General features: G+C 42.4%; 1 protein-coding gene across 5 annotated transcripts in view; it reads left to right on the top strand.

Moving 5' to 3' along the window:
- LOC106981763 (organic anion transporter 7-like) overlaps positions 1-17753 on the top strand; it is a 36837-nt gene extending 19084 nt beyond the window's left edge. For 2 of the 5 annotated variants that reach the window (XM_053203023.1, XM_015079919.3), the window contains 5 exons: positions 9573-9688; positions 10565-10779; positions 12626-12734; positions 13186-13389; positions 14385-17753. In XM_053203023.1, coding sequence (XP_053058998.1) covers positions 9573-9688; positions 10565-10779; positions 12626-12734; positions 13186-13389; positions 14385-14445 — 705 coding nt within the window. In that variant the 3' untranslated portion in view covers positions 14446-17753. Of the gene's footprint in view, positions 1-9572; positions 9689-10564; positions 10780-12625; positions 12735-13185; positions 13390-14384 lie in introns of those variants that run through there. The other 3 variants (XM_015079920.3, XM_053203024.1, XM_053203025.1) reach the window with 3 other exon arrangements.
- The last annotated feature ends 8730 nt before the right edge of the window (positions 17754-26483 follow it).

The raw sequence follows: 26483 nt of genomic DNA, 5'->3' as shown, positions 1-26483 counted from the left end.
GTGGCCACACCAATTTACATTCCCACCAACGGTGTTGTATCCTCTTATTGGATTGTTCCCTTTATCATCAGGCAATGTCCCTCTTTGTCTCTTGTTACTGTCTTTGTTTTAAAGTCTAGTTTATCTGATATAAGTATTGTTACCCCAAATTTTGTTTTTGCTTCCATTTGCATGGAATATTTTTTTCCCCATCCCTTCACTTTCAGTGTGTCCGCGTCTTTAGGTCTGAAGTGAGTCTCTTGTCAGCAGCGTATGGATGGGTCTGGTTTTTTGTTTTTGTTTTTTTTAATCCATTCTGCCACCCTATGTCTTTTGATTGGAGCATTTAGACCATTTACATTTAAAGTAATTATTGATATATATGTACTTATTGCCATTTTGTTAATTGTCTTCTGGTTGTTTTGTAGCCCTTCTTTGTTCCTTTCTTCTTCTTTTGTCCTCTTTCCTTGTAATTGATGACTCTCTTTAATGTTGTTCTTGGCTTTCTTTCTCTTTATTTTTTGTCTATTATAGGTTTTCTTATCTTTATTTTCATGAGGTTCATATATAGCATCTCAAGTATACAGTAGTCTATATTAAGTTGATGATTACTTAAGTTTGAACACATTCTAAAAGAACTTCCTCTTTATCCCCTTCTCCACATTTTATGTATATATTGTCATATTTTACATCATTATTTTGTGAGTTCCTGAAACTAATTCTTTACATGTAATTGATTTTACTAGTTTTGTCTTTTAACCTTCATACCAGCTTTCTAAGTGATTGCTCTACTACCTTTCCTGTAAATTTGCTTTTATTTATGAAAATGTTTTCCTTTTAGAGTTTTCTCACTTCTAATTATGGTCTTTTCTTTGCCACTTAAAGAAGTCTCTTTAGCATTTCTCATAGGGCCAGTTTAGCGGTGATGAACTTTTTAAACTTTTGTTTGTCTGGGAAACTCTTGATCTCTCCTTCAATTGTGAATGATAATCTTGCGGGGTAGAGTATTCTTGGTTGTAGGGTTTTTTTTTTTTTTCCCTCTCAGCACTTTGAATATGTCACTCCCTTCTGGCATGCAAAGTCTTATGATAGTCTTATGGAGTCTTATGGAGTTTCCCTGGCCTCTTACTAGTGGCTTCTCTCTTGCTGCTTTTTAAAATTCTCTCTTTATCTTTAATCTTTGGCATTTTAATTGTCATGTGTTGTGAAGTGGAACTCTTTGGGTTCATCTTTTTGGGGGGCTCTCTCTGCTTCCTAAATTTAGGTGTGTTTTTCTCTGCCCAGGATAGGCAATTTTTCATCTATTGTTTCTCCAAATAAGTTTTCTACCCCTTTCTCTTTCTCTCTTCTTCTAGGATCTCTATAATGTGAATGTTTGTTCCCTTGATGTTATCTAAGAGCTCCCATAACCTATCCTCATCTTTTAAAATGCTTTTTTATTTTTGCTCTTCAGCTTGAGTGTTTTCCATTACCCTGTCTTCCAGATCACTGATATGTTCTTCTGCATCCTCTATACTGCTGTTGATTCCCTCTAGTGTCTTTTTCCATTTCAGTTATTGTATTTTTTTTCTCTGATTGGTTGTTTCTTATATTTTCTGTCTCCTCGTTGAAGTTCTTAGTGAGTTCATCCACTCTTCTTTTCAGTCTGATGAGCATTCTTATGACCATTACTTTGAACTCATCAGATAGATTGCTTATGTCCTTTCCTTTAGTTCTTTGTCTGAGGTTTTGTCTTGGCCTTTCATTTGGAGCATGTTTCCCTGTCTTCTAACTTTGCTTGACTTTTTGTGTTTGTTTTTATGAATTAGCTGGAACAGCCATTTCTCTGAAACTTGAAAGAATCATCTTATGTATGGTCAGCCCCTGTGTAGACTCTGTGTACCTGGTGCCTTTTGCTGGATGGCTGGCTGGAGCTGTGGCTGGGGATCCTGGGGCACTCCGTGCTAGGGCTGTCCTGGTGGGATGCCTGGAGCTGAAGTGGGCATGGGCCAGGGTGGTCCCACCTTGGTCCTTGGAAGGACAGCTGAAATTGAAGTGAGTGCAAGCTAGGGTATGCTGGGGCTCTCTGTACAGGGGACACCGCAGCAGGTGGTTGGAGCTGAGGTGGGTGCAGTCCAGGGAGGGTCCAAGGGTACTCCACACAGGAAGCACCCTTGAAAGTCATCTGGAGCCAAAGTGGTGCAGGCCTGGAGTGTTCCAAGGTGCTTTACACCTGTGTCATGTAGGAGAGACAGCCAGAGCTGTAGTGAGCATTGGCCAGGGGTGTCCTGGTGTGCAGCACACTGGGGCCACCTTGGTGGGATCACTGGAGCTGGTATGGGCTAGGGGCCCAGGGCTCACTGAGGCAGTAAGCTGGCTGAGGCGCCTGGACCCTGCTCCCATCTATGCTATCAAGGTGGAGGGGAAATGTAAACCCTGGCATTCACCAGCACCTCTGACCTGGAGAGTGTTCTAACAGCAACCCTGACATTTGGCAGAGATGTAGGGCTTAATCTTTTATTTTTAATAAACATAATCTTAATCTTTTATACTTTATTTTAGGTGCTCTTTTCAACTTTGGCCTTTTTTTCCCCCTGAGCCCTAGGGCAGACAAGTCTGTTCATAGTCCTTCAGCACTATCCCTCCTCGCTCCAGTTTGCAGTGTGACCGAGATGGGGGTTCCCTTAGCTACCGTGTCTCCATCTGTCTTGCCATTCTCTGTGTGGTCTTTCTGTCATTTGTTGTGCAGAAGCTGTTCAGTCAACCCTCAGTTCTTCTTCAGGATCAATTTCTCTAAAAATAGGTATAGATTAGTGTGCCCTGTGGAGGAAAGTGAGTTCAGGTTCTTCCTATGTTGCCACCTTGGACTGGAACTCAGGATTGTTTTCTTCCTTCTCCCCCTCCCCTCCTCCTTCTTCTTTTAAAAACATTTATTTGAGGGCTACCTGGGTGGCTCGGTCAGTTAAGCAAATGGCTTCAGCTGGGGTCATGATCTTGCGGCTGGTGGGTTCACGCCCCACATCAGACTCTCTGCTGTCAGTGCAGAGCCTGCTTCGGATCCTCTGTCCCTCTCTCTCTCTCTCTCTCTGCCTCCCACTCTCTCTCTCAAAGATAAACAAATACATACATACATACATACATACATACACAAACATTAAAAATTTTTTAAAAATTTGACACTTCATCATGCAAAGGATTTGATGCAATTTACAACACTCACATATGTGAATCATTTGTGAGGGAAATAGAAATCAAAATTAAAAAAACATTAAGATTGTAGAAAGAATAACACTAACACATAGACAAAAAAATATGTATATTCTCTAATATATTCTGAATCTGTCCAACCATTTCTCAACTCCATTTTTATTACTGCACTCCAAATCCTTCTTCCCTCTGGCTAGCTTCTCTCCCACCTCCATTGTTGCCCCATTCTCATCCATTGTTTAGAAGGAAGCCAGAGGATCCTTCAGAAATGTAAGCCTGATCCTGTTAACCACCTCGCTCCTGCTTAACGGCCTCTACAGACTCCCTCTTGCATGTAGGATTAAAGTCATGTCCTTAAATATGGCCCACTAAGCTTTTTGTGGTCTGGTGCTGACAACCTCCAGTGGCCGTTGTTGATTTTGAGCTGCCCAATATCCATTTGTACTTCCAAATTGCAACCTGGTCTTCTTTTAGGGAATCATCCCTTTCCCATTGGACACCGTCTGGTGGAACCGTCAGTCAGGTGCCATGTTTTTTTCTAGGCATGGGGCAAGAATTTTTTTTTTTTTTTTTTTTTTGCAAGCATGTCTTAAGGGCAAGGCCAATTGATGGTCCAAGAATGTGAACGTTGGTGAAAGTTGACATCCAAGGGGCAAGCACCCAGACCTGGCCATTCTTACTACAAGACTCTTCCTGGACTTCCTGCTCCCTAGCACTTTGTAGATTCCCAAATCCTACCTATTTGGAAGCCTTTCCATCAATTCAGGATTGTTTTCTCTATTTCTGTAAGGGATGCCATTAAGATTTTGATAGGGATTGTATTAAATCTGTAGGTTACTTTGGGTACGATGGCTGGTTTTTTTTTTTTTTTCAGTTTACTTATTTATTTTGAGAGAGAAACAGTGTGAATGGGAGATGGACAGAGAGACAGGGAGACAGAGAATCAGAGGCAGGTGCCATACTGCCAGCACAGAGCCCAACACAGGGTTTGAACTCATGAAACTGCGAGATCATGACCTGAGAGATCGTGACCTGAACCACAACCAAGAGTCAGATGCTTACTTGACTGACCCAGCCAAGCACCCCTGGGTGTTTTAATAATATGAACTTTTTCGGGGCGCCTGGGTGGCTCAGTCGGTTAAGCGTCCGACTTCGGCTCAGGTCACGATCTCGCGGTATGTGAGTTCGAGCCCCGCGTCGGGCTCTGTGCTGACTGCTCAGAGCCTGGAGCCTGTTTCAGATTTTGTGTCTCCCTCTCTCTCTGACCCTCCCCCGTTCATGCTCTGTCTCTCTCTGTCTCAAAAATAAATAAACGTTAAAAAAAAATTAAAAAAAATTAATATGAACTTTTTCAATCCATGAGCATGGGATGTATTCCCTTTTTTCCTATGTCTGCTTTAATTTCTTTCTTCAGTGCCTATAATTTTCAGTATACAAGTCTTTTGTTCCCTGGCTAAGTTTATTCCTCAGGACTTTGTTTTTTTTTTTAATGTTTTATTTATTTTTGAGAGAGAGAGAGAGAGAGTGCACGAGTGGGGGAGGGACAGAGAGAGAGGGAGACACAGAATCCAAAGCAAACTCCAGGCTCTGAGCTGTCAGCACAGAACCGGACGCGAGGCTTGAACTCACGAGTGATGAGATCATGACCTGAGCCGAAATCAAACACTTAACCTAGTGAGCCACCCAGGCACCCCAGGACTTTATTATTTTTGAAGCTATTGTAAACAGATGTTTTCTTAATTTCATTTTCAGATAGTTTGTTGCTGGTGTATAGAAATGCAACTGGTTTTTATATTTTGACTTTGTATCCTGAAACTTTACTGAATTCATTTATTAGTTCTAACAGTATTTTGGAGGTGTCTTTAGGGTTTTCTACATATAAGACGATGTCATCCACCAGTGGAGATAATTACTTCTTCCTTTCTGATTTGGGCACCTCATGTTTCTTTTTCTTACGTAATTGCTCTGGCTAGGACCTCCCAACCCTATGTTGATTTAAAGCGGCATTCTTGTCTAGGAAAAGCTTTCAGTTTTTCACCATTGAGTATAATATGAGCTGTGGGCTTCTCATAGATGGCCTTTAAGGTAAGTTCCTTCAATACCTTGTTTCTTGAGAGTTGTTTTTTTTTTTTTTTATCGTGGATGTGTGTTGAATTTTGTCAAATGCTTTTTTACATCTATTGGGGTGACCGTATGATTTTTTTTTAATGTTTATTTATTTTTGAGAGAGAGACAGAGGATCTGAAGCAGTCTCTGTGCTGACAGCAGAGAGCCCGATGCAGAGCCCAAACCCACGATTTATAATATCATGACCTGAGCTGAAGTCAGATGCTTAACTGACTGAGCCACCATGGCGTCCCGAAATGATCATGTGATTTTTAACCTTCATTCTGCTAATGTGGTGTATCAGATTTTTAAAATTTGCTTATGTTGAATTATCCTTGCATCCCAGGAATAAATTCCACGGTGTCATGGTATGCAGTGTGCTGTTGAAGTTGGTTTACTAATATGTTGCTGATAATTTTTTTTACCTTTGTTCATCAGGGATATTGGCCTGTAGTTTTTTTTCTTCTGGTGTCTTTGTCTGACTTTGGTATCAGAGTCATACTGCCCTCATGAAACAAATTTGTTAGTGTTTCCTCTTATTCTATTTTTGGAAAAGTTTGAGAGGGATCGGTGTTGATAATTTACATGTTTGTTAGAATTCACCTGTAAAGCTATCTGGTGTTAGGCTTTTATTTCTAGGATACTTTTTATTACTGTTTCAATCTCCTTGTTAGTTATTGGTTTCTTCAGGTTTTCTATTCTTCTTGATTCCATTTTGGTAGCTTGTATACTTCCAGGAATTTATCCATTTCTTCTAGGTCATCCACGTTTTGGCATGTAATTTTTTATTATAGTCCCTTATGATCTTTTTTTAATTTCTGTGGCATCAGTTGTGATGTCTCTTCTTTCATTTCTGATTTTATTTGTTTGAGTCTTCTCTCTTTTTTTATGGTCAGTCTAGCTAAAAGTGTGTCAATTTTGTTCATCTTTTTTTAAAAGAATCAACTCTCTTATCGATATTTTTATTTTGGTTTTTTTTTCCCCCCTAATTCGTGTTTGTGCATTTGAAGGAGTCACCTCCTCCAGTCTTTACAGTCTGGCTTTGGCAGGAAACATAAACCCTCCACCAGTCACCATGGGTGGGATTCTGGGGAGACCAGTGAGCAGGGTTCATCAGCGAGCCTGCTGTCTGGGTCCATGGATGTGTGGACCATTTGCCAGAATCTGCAGGTGGGTCCACTGCTAGGTTCATGAATAGATAGGTAAGGTTATGGGCTTGATAAAGCCTCTTTGAAATAAAGCAAGGGTGGTATGTGAATACCGAAGAGGGAGACATAACCTGGATCACAGATGTGTAGGAACGTAATGCTACTTGAAGGTAGTTACATTTGAAATGGGTCTTACAGGTTAAGGTAGAACTAGCCAGGTTTAAACCAGGCAGGGATAGGGGCACCTGGGTGGCTCAGTCGGTTAAGCAGCCGACTTCGGCTCAGGTCATGATCTCTCACAGTCTGTGAGTTCAAAACCCTGCATCAGGCTCTGTGCTGACTGCTTGGAGCCTGGAGCCTGCTTCGGATTCTGTGTCTCCCTCACTCTCTGCCCCTCCCTCCCTCTCTCTCAAAAATAAATAAATATTATAAAAAATTTTGCAATTTAGAGGAGTCCAGATGACTGCAGAGGGGCCGAGCCAGAGGTGTGCTGGTAAATGTTTAGCACCTAACGTTATAGGAGGAATAAAAAATCCATAGATCTCAAATTTCTGGTGATTGTCAACTTCTATAGTAGGAACACCACCACCACTGTCAGTCAAAGCCACGAGCATCATGGCAACTGCTTCACAAACTATCTAAAAATTTAACAAGGGGCTTTTGTGAATTTGTACCCACTGATTCCAGGACACCAATGGGCAAGACTTCAGACAGGAGGCTACTGCATGCTTTCCACCCCAGCGTGGTGTTATGATTGGCACAGTTTTTTTTATTTACTAGCAAAGGAAAATCAGAGAAACAGATGCGTTTAAAAAACAAAGATCCAGCGGACTCTCCGTTTGAATAGAGCCTTCCTCTTCCTTGAATAAGAATTTTTTACCAGGTAGGAGTAGCTCCTTTAGTGCCCACAAATGACCTCGCATTGCCTCCCTCAATTCTTCTGGAAACATCTCTGCTTTCTCACTGAAAATGAATGGCCTTGGTGAAGTAACGTCAGTGTCTCCCAAACTTTTACTCCGATATCGGCTGTGATTTGAGGCCAGCCTTACAGGTACAACAGGCCTCATCTGGCCCAAGTTTAAGGTGTCCTTGGAGCCCATTCCTAGAATGCCCCTGTGATAGTGGCTGGTGGTCCTGGGTTTCTGAGTGTTAGATGCAGGAAGGAGATGCTATCATGACTCTTCTCTTCCAAGAGGGTAAGTCCAGCATTTTGCTGCTTGAGCGAGCTCTGCAACTCGAAGACATTGTTGATCTGGTTGGTCTTCATTTGATGGGGAGGGGGGTGGGTATTTCTCCCAAGTCCCTTCCTCATGGAATTCTTCCAGTGGACTTCATGGTATTGCTTCATTTTTTTAAAGTTTATTTTGAGAGAGAGAGAGAGAGAGAGAGAATGAGCAAACGGGGAAGGGGCAGAGAGAGAGAATCCCAAGCAGGTTCTGAGCTGTCAGTGCAAAGCCCGATGCCAGGCTTGAACTCACGAACCCATGAGATCATGACCTGAGCCAAAATCAAGGTTCGGTCACTCAACCGACGGAGCCACCCAGGTGCCCCAGTATTGTTTCATGTGTAAAAGTGAGATGAGAATTAAGTTGATAGTATCTGACTATTTAAGAAATAATTAAGTATCCGAGGTGTGTTGGCTAGAATTCCATATGCATGTTTGCAACCTCACATATGGCTAGAAAATCCTCATGAGGGGCGCCTGGGTGGCTCAGTCAGTTGAGCGTCTGACTTCAGCTCAGGTCATGATCTCACGGTTTGTGGGTTTGAGCCCCGTGTTGGGCTCTGTGCTGACAGCACAGAGCCTGGAGCCTGTTCCGGATTCTGTGTCTCCCTCTCCCTCTGTGCCCCTCCCCTGCTCACACTCTGTCTCTGTCTCAAAAATAAATAAACATTAAAAAAAATTTTTTTAAAGAAAAGAAAATCCTCATGAAAAGGGTGCTATTATCTTTCTTCACCTATTTCTTCTTGTTCTTCTTATGCTTCTCATTCTTCTCGTTCTCCTCCTCCTCCTCCTTCATTTTCCTGATGACAGGGACATTGGGGTTTAGAAATATTTAATCACCTTGGGCACGGTATATACCCAGCATGTTGCAGGGCCATTAAATAACTCCAAATTATCACCAGCTCAGGTATAAATTATTCTACACCAAGACCCCACCCTGGTTTCATCCTCAAGTTTAATTCTAGGCATCTCATTCATGGAGACACAATATTCCAGGATTTCCCTCAAAAAGACTTAAAAAAATTTTTTTTCAATGTTTATTGATTTTTGAGAGACAGAGACAGAGTGTGGGTGGGGGAAGGTCAAAGAGAGGAGACACAGAATCCGAAGCAGGCTCCAGGCTCTGAGCTGTCCGCACAGAGCCCGACGTGGGGCTCGAACCCACGGACCATGAGATCACGACCTGAGCCAAAGTCGGACACTCAACCGACTGAGCCACCCAGGGGCCACTCAAAAAGACTTGAAGAACCAGGATAAAGATTCTCAGGAAATGTCATTGTTCCTGAGATAAACAGTTTCTCTGCAAGGACAGCCGGGAATCCAGCTTAGCTCCCAAGTCTTTCGTGCCCATTTAGCATAAATGGAGCTTTGGACCTTAATCCAAGTGACTTGCATTTGATTCCCTTTCTGGTCTGAATATCTAACGTACTCATCCATTTTCATGCCCTGCAGCCCACTCAGATCTAGTGTTTAAAAAGTCCTTGTTGTGGGGCGCCTGGGTGGCCCCCTCAGTTAAGCAACTGACTTCAGCTCAGGTCATGATCTCACGGTTCATGGGTTCAAGCACCACGTCGGGCTCTGTGCTGATGGCTCAGCGCCTGGAGCCTTCTTCAGATTCTCTGTCTCCCTCTCTCTCTGCCCCTCCCCCTCCTCGTGCTCTGTCTCTCTTGTGTCTCAAAAATAAATAAACAAATTTTTAAAACAAATGTTTAAAACAAATTTTTTTTTTAAAAAGTCCTTGTTGCTACATAATTATCCTAAAGCTCCTTTCACTCCTGAATTCACCTTTCACATGCAAGGACATCTTTGGTGTCTCTATCTCCTACTAAATATAATAGCATATGGCCTAGCTTATCCTCCGTGAGGGGCCTCCTGGTGCCTACGTTTTGTGACAACTGAACAGTTTCGTGTTGCCATCGTTCTTAAAGGTTTTGAGATCCAGCATGCAAGAGGAGCTAGAGGCAGCACAGAAAAAAATTTCTCTGCGTGATATATTCCGCACGCCTACACTGCGCAGAAGGATCTGTTTGATGTCCTTCGTGAGGTGGGTTTCGCGTTGTGCATGAAGAATATTCAATGGTGGAGACGTGAATCTATTCCCGTCAAAGGGTACGACCCGCTGCGGGGACAGATTTTGAGATAAAACGTGGGGATGCTATAAAGAGAACTGCATTTTTAGGGGCACCTGGGTGGCCTAGTTGGTTAAGCATCTGATTCTTGGTTTCGGCCGGGGTCATGATCTCACAGTAGTGGGATCGAGCCCCATGTCGGGCTCTGCAATGACGACGTGGAGCCTGCTTGGGATTCTCCCTCCCTCTCTCTCTGCCCTTCCCTCTACTCTCTCTCTCTCTCTCTCTCTCAAATAAATAAACATTAAAAAAAAAAGATAATTGCATCTTTTAGTTAAGGAAAGACTGACCCAGAGCTAATTGTACAATGAGTTTTATTTATTACATCACCTGCAAGGCTCATCAGCTGGAAACTGAGGCTGTGAACTTCAATCACAGTAAAGACTTTGGCTTGATGTTTCTTCACTTGTTCTTTCCCATTTTAATTGAGATAAAACTATAAACAGTAAAGTGCACAAACGTATACTGTTCGATGAATATTTACATATGCGTACATGCAACAATTCCCCAAATGAGGATATAGAAAAAGAAATCTAAAACCCTAGAAAGCCTCATTATGTATTCTTAATAACTGTACCCTCACCCACCAAAAAAGGGTAACAATTATGACCTCCATCATCATGCAGTATTTTATGACAGTCTTTAAATCATTACCATGTAGAATATTCTATAAAACAGACCATGCCTTTTTACCACCAACCACTGGCTGCCTGTCTGACAATATTTACGATTGTCATTTGTAGAATAAGGTCTAAACTTCATGACGTCTATCTTTTTCTTTGGTTCCACAGGTTTTCAGTCTACATGTCTTTTTATGGCCTGATTCTCCACATCCAGCACATTGGAAGCAATGTTTTCCTGTCCCAGGTTCTCTTTGGCCTAGTCAACATCCCATCCAGTTATATTGCGGTTTTGGCACTGAATCATATAGGCCGTCGAATATGCCAGATGATTTTCTTTTCCTTCCTTGGAATCTCCATTCTGATCACCACATTTCTGCCCAAAGGTGAGAAAAGAGCACAGGTTGAAGAAAGGAAATAGCTCAGGGACTCAGGGACTGTGCTCACACAAGGAAAGGGAGAATATGTTTCTAATGATCCCCTAAAACCAATCTGAGGATTTAGGACAGATTCTACCATTAACGTGGTGGCTGGGAAAGAGTCAAAGGTCAGTACACGTTGGCTCGGACATATGGCTATCCTCATCACATGTGAGAAGTATCTGGTAATTGGTACCATTTCTTCCTAAAAGTTTCTCTAGGAGAGCAGTGGACCACTTGCCCTTTGGCTATGACCAATCACGCTTGTAATTCTAAATGATGGTATTGTGTCCATTATATATAATTGTGTCCCATATGAGGACACAATTTACCATCACTTCCTCTGCCTGGTTGCTTTCTGGTTACTACAGCTTCAGTGACAATTTACTCCCTGATGTCTAGTCTTGTATTAGGTCACCATCACTGCCATCCTGGTGTTGGGAACTTTTTGACTTCAAGGAAATCAAAGTATCTTGTCTCCAGGTGGAGAAGTATACCATAGGAATAAGCAGTTAAGGAGTTAAAGCCTCTCTTAGAATCAATTTCGCTAAATGAAATGATCATATGTAATGAATAGGGGAACCCAGGTGGTCTCCACGCTTCAACTCCCAGCAAAGTTGTACACTTTACAGGATCCCAAGTGGACAGCTGTGCCCTGATCCTGGATGTCAGCAATGATACATGTTTGCTGCTGGACTACACAGCTTACTCCAATGTTATATAATGGTTTCATGAAATTTTTTAAAATTATCGAATACAAAACTGAACCCTGAAATTTTCTTCCAGGGGTCTCCACAGTCCAACTATTTTTTCCCTAATACGGATCTTTATTCTTAAATCTTCAAATATTACTCTAGATCAGGATGCCTGGGTGGCTCAGTCGGTTAACTGTCCGACTTCGGCTCAGGTCACCATCTCACGGTTGGTGAGTTCGAGCCCCGCGTCGGGCTCTGTGCTGACAGCTCAGAGCCTGGTGCCTGCTTCGGATTCTGAGTCACCCTCTCTCTCTTCCCCTCCCCTGCTTATGCTCTGTCTCTCACTCTCACAAATAAATACACATTAAAAAAGATTTTAACACATAGCACTCTAGATCGAGTTCCACTCCAGCTTATCCATACCATAAAACTCCTGTTCTTATTTTTTTTTAATGTTTATTTGTTTTTGAGAGAGAGACAGAAAGAGAGTGAGTGAGAGGGGGAGGGCAGTGGGAGAGGGAGACACAGAATCCAAAGGAGGTTCCAGGCTCTTGAGCTGTCTGTACAGAGCTTGACATGGGGCGCGAACCCACGAACCATGAGATCATGACCTGAGCCGAAGTCAGATGCTTAACCGACCGAGCCACCCAGGTGCCCTGAAACTCCTGTTCCTTTATTATTCTACTGCAGTACTAGCCCTACGTCAATATTGTGTACCCAGGGCTTAAACTTCTCAAGGATGTGGATAAGTTTCACATCCTTCAGTAAGTATTCCTATCACAGTCCTACTTTGTACATGCAAGGCAGAGGGAGACACTGGGCAGAATTAATGAAAGCAAACTCACGTTCCCCTCTCCATCTTTGGCAAATCTCTGCCATGTAAGAGAGAGGTAATGAAAATAACTCAGGTTTTTTCATCTCTGTTGAAGTTGTAACATACAGATCGGTCACATTTCTCAGCTACTCGTCACTAGACATTCTCTGCCCTGTGCGCTTTCCCTGCGATGCGTCTAACACATGCGAATATTCTAATTGTGTCTTTTTCATTTATCATTTGGTGGATGGTGGTTCCTTTGGCTCTAATTTTCTTCCCAAGTCTCACTGGTCTTCCTCTCCAGAAATGCAGACCCTGCGTCTTTCTTTGTCATCCCTGGGAGTCGGAGTTTCTGCAGCAGCTATTGTGAGTTCTTCTACCCATGGAAACGAACTAATCCCTACCATAATCAGGTACAAATCTCATGGAAGGTCCCGTAGGGGCAACACAGACCATTCCCAGCTAGTGAACATTTAGAGCAGGAAGAAAACTGAGTCATTATCCAAAGCATCAGTTATAATAGCATTGGCAATAACAAAAATTGCAGCCAGAAATTATTAAAATCTGCTTTGGCTAGGCACCATGTTGAGTTTTTTAACGTATCCCCTCACCTAATCTATTGAACCACAAAATCCACTGAACTACGGATAAGAGTAGTTTTTAAATAATGAAAATCTGTCCTAATGGCACTTGAAAAAAGTTGCCAGCAAATGACAGAGCATATTTGAAATGTAAGAGTATATTGTCAACCTTCATGTATCTAAGCACTGTTGTGGTATCTCTCATAATCAAAGCAAAATAATAAATCACCAATTACATGTGTGGATTTATACCAAATTATTTTTGTATTGTTTGCACCCCAAGGGCAACTGTTACAGGAATCCTGGGGATTGCTGCTTATATTGGGGCAGCGCTGTCTCCCCTCTTGATGATCCTAACTGTGTATTCCCCCCACCTGCCCTGGATCACGTATGGAATCTTCTCCATCCTCGCTGGTCTTATTGTCTCACTCCTTCCTGAAACCAGGAATCAACCTCTGCCTGACTCCATCCAGGATGTGGAAAAGGAGTGAGTAAACCCCCTGGCTGTCCCTGAGGGGAGCTGTGTGCTCTAGGTCTGTAGTGAGGAAGGCAAGCCATCATTCAGGGTCACTGTCCCCAGGGAAAGATTTGTGAACATTTCTTTTTTAAGTAAGCCAAATGCCCAATGTGGGACTTAAGTAAGCCAAATGCCCAAGATCGAGAGTTGCCTGCTCATACTGACTGAGCCAGCCAGCTGCCCCTCCCAGGGAAAGATTTAGACCTGGACTGTTCCATGTGGCCAGTGCCTCTGGTTTAGCTATAGCCTCATCATTCCTGCCACTAACCTCAGACTCCCCCATGGCTCCCTAGATCAGTGGGTTTAGTGGTTGCAGGGGCCAACATTAGGTGACCTTGTGTGACATACACACGCCTGAAGGCATTTCACAAGCATGCACACATCCAAACACCAGACTCTCATCCCTCAGACCCTGGCAGCCCCCAGCCCGGGGAGTGCAGTCAGCTCCCCGGGGCTGCCGGTTCCTGTAGGCCTGTGGACTGTCCTGGCCACTGAAGAAATCTGAGCGAGATCAGGGAGAGGACCTGAGCCCCTCCCACAGATGACAATACATCTCAGAGAAGTCCTGTTATGTGGTCTGTGACATTCAGACCATCTGGGTCCACTAGGAATGAACCTGTTAAGAAAAGAAGGAAAGTAGTAAACCTAGGTATTTTTAAGTGATCAAGAATTGGAGAGGATTTTAAAACTTTGCATACTGCCCTTGCCTTTTCCAAATCCCTTTGGCGTCTGGATCCTCTGTCGTCCAAAAGTGAGAATCGAAACTACCAAAGCTGCCTTCCCAGATCCTGCCCCGGAAACTTGGTCTTCAGAAAAATTTTCAAACCCTTGGGGCAGGGGTCACGGATTTTATCAAAACTGGTGGGTCAAGAATCAGCTTGCTCTGGAGAATGCAGGACATGTACGCTGACTTGAGGTCTTCTCACTTTTGTGCTTGTTTGTTGGTCTCATTGTGTTTTTACCAGGAGAAAAGCCTCAAGAAAAGTAAAGCAGGAAGATCCCTTCATGAAAGTGACACAGTTTTAAGGAATTCCAGGAAATAACTGCCACTCAAATAGTAAGATAGAAGAAGGAAAATCAGGACCGTTCCCAGAAATTGGAAAAGTTTGTAAAATAAAATAAAAAGATAGAATGGAATAACAGATCCCATCTACGATTGCAGGACTAAGTAACTATGGATAAAATATCTACAATCCATCAAAATAAGAAGTTTGAGAAAAGTCGTAATACTTTTGAAAAAAGATTTTATTATCCAAGTCTAGTTGACATACAACGTTATATTAATTTCAGGTACACCACATAGTGATACAATTCTGTATATTAAAAGTCATAATATTTTTAAAGGAATCATAGTAAAATATATGTAAAATTGTAGACCTCCAGCATGTTTCTGGATAGAAAGATGGGATAGTATTAAAGACACTGATTCTTGATCCAAAACCAGACAAAGACCCCACTAAAAAGGAGAACGACAGACCAAGATCCCTGATGAACATGGATGCAAAAATTCTCAACAAGATACTAGCCAGCCGGATCCAATAATACATTAAAAGAATTATTCACCACGATTAAGTGGGATTTATACCTGGGATGCAGGGCTGGTTCAATATCCACAAGTGAATCAACGTGATACATCACATCAATAAAAGAAAGGACAAGAACCACGTGGTCCTCTCAATAGATGCAGGGAAAGCATTTGACAAAATACAGCATCCTGTCTTGATGAAAACCCTCAAGAAAGTAGGGGTAGAAGGATCATACCTCAAGATCATAAAAACCATATACGAGAGACCCACCGCTAGTATTATCCTCAATGGGGAAAAACTGAGAGTTTTCTCCCTAAAGTCAGGAACATGACAGGGATGCCCTCTCTTGGCACTGTTATTCAACATAGTGTTGGAAGTCCTAGCCTCAGCGATCAGACAACACAAAGAAGTAAAAGGCATCCAAATCGGCCGGGAGGAAGTCAAACTTTCGTTCCTCGCAGATGACGTGATACTCTATGAAAAACCCAAAAAAATCCACCAAAGACTGCTAGAACTGATCCATGAATTCAGCAAAGTCGTAGGAAATAAAATCAATACACAGAAATTGGTTGCAATCCCAGACACCAATAATGAAGTAACAGAAAGAGAAATCAAGGACTCAGTCTTTGACAAAGCAGGAAAGACTATCCCATGGAAAAAAAGTCTCTTCAGCCAGTGGTGTCGGGAAAACTGGACAGCGGCAGGCAGAAGAATGAATCTGGACCCCTTTCCTACACCAGACACAAAAATAAACTCAAAATGGTTGAAAAACCTAAACATAAGACAGGAAACCATCAAAATCCTCGAGGAGAAAGCAGGCAAAAACCTCTTTGACCCTGGCCGCAGCAACTTCTTACTCAACGCGTCTCCGGAGGCAAGGGAAACAAACGCAAAAATGAACTATTGGGAACCTCATCAAAATAAAAAGCTTCTGCACAGTGAAGGAAACATTCAGCAAAACTAAAAGGTAACCATCAGAATGGAAGAAGATATTTGCAAATGACATATCAGTTAAAGGGTTCGTATCCAAAGTCTATAAAGAACTTCTCAAACTCAACACCCAAAAAACACATAATCCAGTGAAGAAATGGGCAAAAGACATGAATCAACACTTCTTCAAAGAAGACATCCAGATGGTTAACAGACACGTGAAAAAATACCCAACGTCACTCAACATCAGGGAAATACAAATCAAAAGCACAATGAGATACCACCTCACACCTGTCAGAATGGCTAACAGGAACAACGCAGGCAACAACAGATGTTGGCAAAGATGAGGAGAAAGAGAAACCCTTTTGCACTGCTGATGGGAATGCAAACTGGTGCGGCCACTCTGGAAAACAGTATGGAGCTTCCTCAGAAAATGAAAAATAGAACTACCCTACGACCCAGCAATTGTACTGCTAGGTATTTATCCAAGGGATGCAGGTGTGCTGTTTCAAAGAGGCACACGCACCCCCATGTTTATAGCAGCACAATCGACAATAGCCAAAGTATGGAAAGAGCCCAAATGTCCATCGACGGAAGAATGGATAAAGAAGATGTGGCATACACATACAATGGAGTATTACTGGGCGATCAAAAAGAATGAAATCTCACCATTGGCAACAACGTGGATGGAACTAGAGGCTATTATGCTAAACCAAATTAGTCAGTCAGAGAAAGGCAAATATCATATGACTTCACTCATATGTGGAATTTAAGGTACCAAACAGATGGACATAAGGGAAGGGAAGCAAATATGATATAAAAACAGGGAGGGGGACAGACCCTAAGAGACTCTTAAATATAGAGAACAAATGAGCATTGATGGAGGGGTTGTGGCTGGGGGGATGGGCTAAATGGGCAAGAGGCACTGAGGAAGACACTTGGGACAAGCACTGGGTGTTATATGTAGGGGATGAATCACGGGATTCTACTCCTGAAATCATTATCGCACAACATGCTAACTAACTTGGAGGTAAATTAAAAAAAAAAAAAAAAAAAGACATTGCTTCTGCTTCAATTAATGGTAGAGTAGTTGATGGAGTAATTACCATGGAAAACTCCATTCTTTTGGAACAGCTCAGGAAAGAGTTCCAAGGGTAACTGCAAATTAATACTAGACAAGCTGATTCAGGAAAATGAGGCTCATAGAGGGAGGGTGGGGCAGGTTTGGGGGGCAGCGTTTGCCAGAATGAGATGCGAGTGTCTAAACACCAACAGCAGATGCATTTGCAAATCAAAAGAAGACCACAGGGTGCCTGGGTGGCTCAGCCCCTTATTCAGTTCAGGCCATGACCTCACAGTTCTTGAGTTCGAGGCCCCGCATTGGGCTCTTGTGGTGTCAGCACGGAGCCTGCTTCAGATCCTCTGTCCCGCTCTCTCTCTGTCCCTCCTGCACTCGCTCTCTCTCTCAAAAATAAAAAATAAACTTTAAAAAGAAAAATGAAAAGAAGTCCAGAACGATATGGTAGCATGTATAATACTTAAAACTTGATGATTTGGGCATCGTAAATCACTAGTAGAAATCAATGATTACATAAGTGCCATTAACTCACTTTATAAATAAATGCTTAATAATTTCATTTTATTCTCTAAGCCAAAAAAATATATTCCATGCAATTAAAAAGATAAGTGGAGGGGGAGCCTGGGTGGCTCAGTCAGTTAAGCCTCTGACTTCGGCTCAGGTCATGATCTCACAGTTTGTGAGTTCAAGCCCCGCACTGGGCTCTGTGCTGACAGCTCGGAGCCTGGACCCTACCTCGGATCCTGTGTTTCCCTCTCTCGCTGCTCCTCCCCTGCTCATGCTCTGTCTCTCTCTCTCTCTCTCTCAAAAATAAATAAACATTAAAAAAATTAAAAATAAAGATTTTAAATAAAAATTAAAAATAAAAATAATAATTTTTATTAAAAATAAATAAGTAAATAAATAAAGAGATAAGTGGAACAATTAAGCCATGTTATTCAGTACAAAACCTGCCTATGAGCTCTTGGGATTGAAAAAAATGTTCTGAATAGTCAAGCAAACGCCAGGAATGTAAGCAGAGGTAAATTGGACTGAAAACTCATTTAAAACCTCCATTGACAAGTCCTAGAGAAATAGGCAAAATCTAAAATAATATTCATAAGAGTGATAAAAGCTATTCACTTTTAGTGCTGTACTTTTATGAGATTTAAATTGTTTGTATTCTAAGTTTAAAAAGGATAATGCAACATTTTAAAATATTCTAACGTATCATCAAAAGTAAATTGCAAGAGAAATGAAATTTTTTCAAAATGACTATATATTAATATGTATATCTAAAAATATGCATAAAAAATACATAATTTAGTATTAGGTAGTTAACAGCCAGGAGCATATACTTTTCAAAAGAAAAAAAAGTCTCCTAATCATAAAGCTATGAAAAAGTCTACAAAGCCACTGGAATTTAAAGACAGTCAAACTAAAGTAGCATCCTTTGGTCTTTCCAAAAGACCAAAGATTTGTAAATAGAGATCTGTCAACCGATGGCAGAGTTATAAAATAACACATGCTATTGAACGTTCAACACACAGGATGGTGTCATGATGAAGAGCTTTAAAAGTCTTTAATTGATCCAGTAATCACTTATGCAGCATATAACAGCTCCCCAGCAATATGCTGGGAACCCGGGATACAAAGAGGAAGTGAGAAAAAGAAAAACGTAAAAGCCGATGTAGCGGTTCTGAGTCCACGTGTGCACCTGCGACATCACGCTTTTATCTTCTACCCGCAACGAAATGGTACCGCGCTCAGTCCCTCCCGGCTGGTGGAAAATCGCAAATCCGTTCGTTATTTTCCCAAATCCTCCACATCGGAGCTATCTAGCCTCCGTCTTTAGGCTTCCTAGACCCTCAACTCCACAAGCTCTTCTCTTACTAGCTGTCCTGCAAGGCCTCTAGGTATCCCGTGGGCCTCAGAACTTGAAACAAAGTCAATCAGGCTTGGATTTTTTTGCCTTTCTCCTGCCAAATGCCTTCCAGGAGATCAAAAGGCACAGGAATGACAACCAGCAAGATGTGGTCTATAGTCCGCAGCTCTGTTCCCAGGGAGGTGGTCCAGGAAGGCTCAGACCTCACCAGAACCCCAAAGGCAATGAGAAACTGTCTTATAACAGGCATTAGCAATGTCATCACCACTTTTTAAAAAAAAATTTTAATGTTTTTTTTTCATTTTTGAGAGAGGGAGAGAGAGAGCGCAAGCAGGGGAGGGGCAGAGAGAGCAAGGGGGACAGAGGATCCCAAGCAGGCTCCAGGCTCTGAGCTGTCAGCACAGAGCCCCACGGGGGGACTCAAACCCATGAACCTCCTCGAGATCATGACCGGAGCCGAAGTCGGACCCTCAGCCTACTGAGCCACCCAGGCACCCCTGCGATGTCATCCTCACTTACCACGTGTCTTCAGTCTGCACAATGGACTCCATGACTTTATAATATCCACAACCACAGTTGGAAACTTCAGCAGTCCACAGTGGGGCATCAAGTATCATTGGACTGAAAAACATTTTGGGGGGGGGGTGCCTTGGTGGCTCAGTTGGTTGGGCGTCCCTTCCGCTCAGGTCATGATCTCGCAGTCTCTGAGTTCAGGCCTCACGTGAGGCTCTGCCCTGACAGCTCAGAGCCTGGAGCCTACTTCGGATTCTGTGTCTCCCTCTCCCTCTATCCCTCCCCCACTCACACTCTGTCTCTCTTTCTCTCTCTCAAAAATAAAATAAAAACATTTTAAAAGTTTTTTAAAGTAAATCTTTTTTTTTTTTTTTAACGTTTATTTATTTTTGAGACAGGGAGAGACAGAGCATGAACAGGGGAGGGTCAGAGAGAGAGGGAGACACAGAATCCGAAACAGGCTCCAGGCTCCGAGCTGTCGGCACAGAGCCCGATGCGGGGCTAGAACTCACGGACCTCGAGATCGTGACCCGAGCTGAAGTCGGCTGCTTAACTGACTGAGCCACCCAGGCACCCAAAATAAATCTTTTTAATGTTTTATTTATTTTTGAGAGAGAGAGAGCACAAGCGGGGGAGGGGCAGAGAGAGAGGGGGACAGGGGATCCAAAGCAGGCTCCGTGCTGACAGCAGCGAGCCCCATGTGGGGCTCGAACTCATGAACCATGAGATCACGATCTGAGCCAAAGTGGGACGCTCAACCGCTTGAGCCACCCAGGTGCCCCTCAACAGACTTTTTGGTTTACCACACCAAGCTTTTGTGATAATGGGATAGTTTTATGAAGCTTCTCTTTCTCCACTATCTCCACGATCACCGCAGTCACTTGCTTCCCTCTACCATGGTATCCTCTACTAATACGAAGGGACTACAGGACAATCCTGGGGAAGACAGGTGGTTCCTGGAGTACACTCATCTTACTAACACACTTCGAATTATGACATTTTCCCACTGGGCACGTCCCCGGCAATCGCGAGAAGTACCACCCATAGAGAACACATCTATTCTCACAATATACTCAGCAGTATTAATCACCACTGCTTGAATGTGTATTGGTCCCCAAAGTCCCACCTACAAAATTGCATCGGTCCATTGTGCAATCTGCAAGTTACTTCCAAATCCCATCAAAGTCAGTTTCCGATGCAATACCCCCTGGTAGCACAGCAGATGGTTCCTCGATATCCCCAAAATATGAACAAAATTCCTTGGTTGCCGTAAATTCTCCCAATACACCTTGATCAGTGCGTAATGTCTCCGGTGCTCCTCAGAAGCTGCTGGATTTTGGACTTTGCCCCAGTTCTGTTTGTTGCTGAAGGGAATAAAGTTTGACCAGAGACATCACATCAAAGCCTTTGGATCAATACTAGGCCACACGGCATTGACCTTACCGAGGGGAGCTAGACTGTGTGCTGTAAATGTGAGAGGTCACTGATGATCTTCAGTCTGGCTCTTAAAACTGTACTGCCATCCCCTGGACTGAAACCCAGAGAGAATATCCCTGATGAGTAAACTCTCAATCGCTCCTGTGGGTAACCCCTGATGGAATGATCAGATACATATGGTCCTATGGAGTGGATCTTTCATTGGCCTGTTTAACTGTCCCATAACCTAAAGAGCCTTTACCTTAGCTTGTGTCTATGCTTCTGTGAGTTTTGTTGCCCAGGAATGGAATCACTTTCCAGAAACACAAGAGCATATGTAACTGTCTGGGGAGCAGGAGAAAAATATAATCGTCCCCAGTAGCCTGGTTCTGCAGATTGCACAAACTGGTCCATCTGAACCTGGGTGAGTGTCTCATTATCGTATTTCAGTGATAAATCCAGGCTCAAGGTGCAAGGCCCCTAATAGAAGTGATAGCTCCCATATTTCTATCCCTAGCTGCTTAGCAGGTGACATAAATTCATCCCAGGAAGGGAAGCGTTTTACTAGAGATTTAAAGACCACCGAAACAATCCTCAGTTGCTGTGTATGTGCTCTTTCTCCATGTTCGCATCATCAGCCGAGTTCAACATGAAGAAGCTTCATAAAATCATTTTATTTTTATCAAGAGGATCTGTCAGGCACAATTCAGTCTCTTTAAAGGGACTTTGTGCGGCTGAATCCTATTCTGTGGCCACACCTGGATCCTTCCGAGGTCTTTTCAGATGGTTTCATACTTACATCCCCACTTGGTGTAGAAAGATGTTTTTCTGGTAGTATCCTGGATTTGGTATTTCTTTAGAACCCAATCCTAAATTGTGGCTCACTTGCTGCCTAGAAAACTGTCATGTCCTGGATCTTCTTACTTTAGTAGTTCTTGATTCAATTTGTTTCTCTCCCTTCACTTTTTCCTAAAATCGGCAAGAAGAAATCAAATGGCTTCTTCCATGTTTCGCTTGAAAATGATCTTAGCTATGTCACCCAGCTCATGAAGCCCATTGTCTGCTTTCCATGTGTCAGTAGGGACAGTGTTGCTAAGCTTTCTGCCCTAGATAATAAGAAGCCTCGTTCTTCCAGTTTCCAATAAGATTTTTCTCGCTTTTCTTTAGGAGCTCGCTAGCAACCAAGTCAAAGTGAAAATTCTATGAATTCTGGGAGTGACATCAACTAGATGACAGAATAAGGAGCCCTAGACCTGCCTTCCTCACAAAGTTAACAGCGACCAAATGACAAAATTCCTCCCATGAGAATTCAAAAGCCAGCTAGAAGATTCCTGCACCCCACATGACCATGAGGCCAACTGCATCAACCAGTAGGGCATTCCTCACGGTCTCCACTCTGGCTGGTCAGGGTCCCTCCCCACACTTAACACTGGGGTGCATGGGCTAGGAAACCACTAACTCCCGTATTCTTTCTGGGGAGGAAAATCAGAAAATTGTATGCCCAATTTTAAGGGGTTTCTGAGAAGTCACCAGAATATGCAGTACCACAGAGAGACACTAGATGGAGACCAAGGGTGGTAATTTACTACAGCACCAGCTAGGCCACAATACCAAAAATAAACACCAGGGGGAGCGCCTGAGTAAAAAGCAGCAACCCCCGCCCCCGCCCCGCCCCGCCCTCAGACACAGGGGTCCCAAGGTCACTGTGGCCCAACCTCTGGCTCTTTGGCCGAGCACACCTATAATCTTTAATTCCTAGTGCAAATAAGTAGGCAGTTGTGGAATGCCTATTACACTGGTATTCTGTGGGTTGGCAGATTTATAAATACATTTCCTAATTTCTAGCAGTTTACTTTTCCTCGCAGGAAAATTTCCAATGTGGCACAAAGCACGTTTAATAATAGACCCCAATATCTTTAGCTCTTCTGTAAAAGGAAGCCAAAAAAAAAAAAAGGATAAACCAATGTCCGGTAATGTTTCTGTATTTTATATTATTTGGAAATGATTTAGATATTCAGTGAATCACCATCATTTAACTTGTCTCCATATATCTTCAAGATTTCAAGTTACAAAAAAAGAAATTTGGAAACTATTTTTAAGTAGACATACCATAATGCATAATTATTGTTGCAAAGGTCATTTATAAGCTTTTATCTCACACCTATTGATTTCGCTATTTGTTTCCACAATTATGTTTAGATCACTCATGAAGATTTCACGAGACATTAAACAGCTGTGGTCTTAAGTTATTTTCTTGCTAACAAATCCTGTAACAGATAACAGGAGCTTATGTGACCTTTAGTAAAACCTAGGTGGAATAAGAATTTTTCATCTGCGTCGTGCTTAATGCTAATAATGCTAAAGAAAGACCTGTTTTAATTAAACCTACACATGTAAACTACCTTCTATTTACTGAAGATTATTCTAGATCATGTGAATTTGAAAAACACTTAGGTTAGTTTCTGCATATCTAAGAATATACTTGAATGGAAACCAATTTGACAATAAATTTCATATATTGAAAAAAATAAAATAAATAAATAAATAAATAAAAACCAAAAAACAAACCAAATATGGAAAAGAAAAAAAAAAAGAATATACTTGATTCATGTAAGTGCTTGTCTGTCCTTCAACCAAAAATTAATTTTGCCAATAGATCTGGGAAATAGAAAAAAAAATCCCACATTTATAACACACATACATAGACATCCATACACACACCCCCAGATGCAGAGAGATCTTACGGCTTTCATTTTAAAGTTTGAGCCATGGTCCAGGTGTGATAATGCAAAACCCACTAGTTTATAAAAGACACATTGGATCCAAATCATGTTTCTGGCTGATGGAATAAGTTAAGGTCACCTGCTCGGATGGCTTAAACTTTTCACTAATATTTGTGAGGAAGATTTTTTTTTAAATTTTTTTTTAACATTCATTTATTTTTGAGAGACAGAGAGAGACAGAGCATGAGCGGGGAGGGGCAGAGAGAGAGAAGGAGACGCAGAATCCGAAGCAGGCTGCAGGCTCTGAGCAAGCGGTCAGCACAGAGCCCGGTGCGGGGCTTGAACCCACAAACTGTGAGATCATGACCTGAGCCGAAGTTGGATGCTCAACTGAGCCACCCAGGCACCCCTGTGGGGGAGATTGTAATGCTTTTTCATAAGACTAGTCTTCAAATAACTTTTCCTTTTTAAAATTTTTCTTCTGATAAGAATGGTGTTGGTTCCTAGAGAAGCCCTATGTGCACCTTGCAATCATAGTAACAGTCCTAAGGTCCAGTCTGTCCAGAACATTGGCCCTTGTCAAGGAAATGTCCGGGGAGGGGGGCTCGCCACAAGTAATATGGGACCAGGCAAGTGCCCTGGCGTTCCAAGATAATACCATTACCATTACCTGGCTGAGACCCACACAATAAGAATCCACTAAAATTTATAAGAACAAATAAATGAATTCTTCAATGTTGCAGGGTGCCAAATACAAAAAAATCATGATGTTTCTATATACTAGCAATAGATGGACCCAAAGTGAAACAGAATAAATCATAACATTTGCGATCACATCAGAAAGAATATATGTTTAATTTTAATAAAAGGCGTGTAAGACTTGAATGCTGAAAACTACATATACTGTCTGCAAGACACATATTTTGGTCTTTTTGTGTGTTTTTAATGTTTGTTTATTTATTTTGAGAGAGAGAAAAAGATGTGAGCGGGGGAGGGGCAGAGAGAGAAGGAGAGAGAGAATCCCAAGCAGGTTCCACGCTCAGTGCGGAGCCCCATGCGGCGCTTGATCTCATGAACCGTGAGATCATGACCTGAGCCAAGATCAAGAGTTGGACGCTTAACTGACTGAGCCATCCAGGCGCCCTGAGAGATTGATACATTTGGGTTCTAAAGACCCAAATAAATAGAAAGAGAAAGGAGGGGAAAAGATATTCCATGTGAATATTCACATTTAGATTACAAACAAATCTCAAGTGAAATAAGAAGAATACGAGAGGACAAATATAATGCCACTTATAGGAAATATACAAAAAAGGCAAATTCATAGAGAAAAAGAATAGATTAGAGGCGACCAACAACCAGGGAGATCTACTTCATGAGCACAGAATTTTTGTTGGGAGTGACAGAAGTTTTAGAAGTAGATAATCATGGTGGTTGCACAGCACTGAGAATGTAATTAATATCACTGGTTTGCACATTTAAATGTGATTAAAATGGCAAATTTTATTTTATGGATATTTTCCTATAGTAAAAAAGAGACACAAAAATTAATATTAAAAGAAAAAAGAGAGAACAAGTAAGAACATTGATAAATATGGTATGTCGCTGACAAAACATCAAATAAGAATTATCTGGTCCTTTGAAGGAAGTATTTGCTGGCTCTTGGGGTACAGCACTCTGGGGCTCTGTGTTGATTTTTCTTAAAAGCATGTTTCTGTTCATCATTTTCTATAGCTTCTATTGCTCTGTCTTCTCCCTTGTGTCCCCATGGCTAAGTCTATACGGTAGTTTTTTTCCTACTGAAAAGTAACTATACTTTTTCAGTTCTAGAATTTCAATTATTTTGGTCTGTGTGTGTCAGTTTCTCCCCCACGAGTGCCGGTTTCTCAGCTGCGATTTTCTTTTTCTTTTTCTTTTTTTTAAATTTTTTTTTAACATTTATTTATTTTTGAGACAGAGAGAGACAGAGCATGAACGGGGGAGGGGCAGAGAGAGAGGGAGACACAGAATCTGAAACTGGCTCCAGGCTCTGGGCTGTCAGCACAGAGCCCGACGCGGGGCTCGAACTCACGGACCACGAGATCGTGACCTGAGCCGAAGTCGGCCGCTTAACCGACTGAGCCACCCAGGCGCCCCTCAGCTGTGATTTTCATACGGCATTAAAGCACTTTTTGTTTTCCGTCTTTGAGGATATACTTATGCTACCACTTTAAAACACTTACTGGTTAACTCCAAAGTTTGTCTCATCTGAGAAGACTTGAAAGATTTCCACATCCTTGGTAAAGGGCTCCATTTTCTATGGTCCTTCACCAATCAGGAGATTTTGAACTGTATCCTTGCTGTGACAAATATTAAGTAGTGGACCATCAGCATCATTCCTTTTTCCTCTCCCTTTTGATTTGCAGCTAATCAGACAACCATACCCTTTCTAAAGAGTGCTTTGGAGGGGGGGGGGGGGCGCCTGGGTGGCTCAGTTAAGTGTTGGACTTTGGCTCAGGTCATGATCTCACAGTTCGTGAGTTCAAGCCCAGCATCGGGCTCTGTGCTGACAGCTCAGAGCCTGGAGCCTGCTTCAGATTCTGTGTCTCCCTCTCTCTCTGCCCCTCCCCTGCTTGTGCTCTTTCTCTCTCTCTCTCTCTCTCTCTCTCTCTCTCTCTCTCCTCTATCTCTCTCTCTCTCAAAAATAAGTAAATGTTTTTTTTAAAAAAATAAAATAAAGAGTGCCTCTGCACAGCATACCAGGACACCCGTGAGACCCATCCGTCTGAGCACCTCAAGGTGGGTGGACTGGACTGCCCAGGAGACGACAGAACGAGAGAAGTGGTAATGGAGCTGGCAGCAGCAGACCCGGTGACAGCAGAGAAGGTGGTGACTGGTCTGGCAGCAATCCAGCGTGACCCTCCTGGCAACTGCACGAGGACGGTGACTGCAGCCGTGGGGGTCTGGCGGTAGCTAGAAGAACCATTGTTTGCTCTGGAGAAGGACAGCAGTGACGAGGGTGAGGAGGGAAATAA

The sequence above is a fragment of the Acinonyx jubatus genome, chromosome D1, assembly GCF_027475565.1.
Source record: "Acinonyx jubatus isolate Ajub_Pintada_27869175 chromosome D1, VMU_Ajub_asm_v1.0, whole genome shotgun sequence".
Taxonomy (NCBI): domain Eukaryota; kingdom Metazoa; phylum Chordata; class Mammalia; order Carnivora; family Felidae; genus Acinonyx; species Acinonyx jubatus.
Note: the sequence above shows the minus strand (reverse complement) of the source record. Positions and strands in the feature narration are given on the sequence as shown.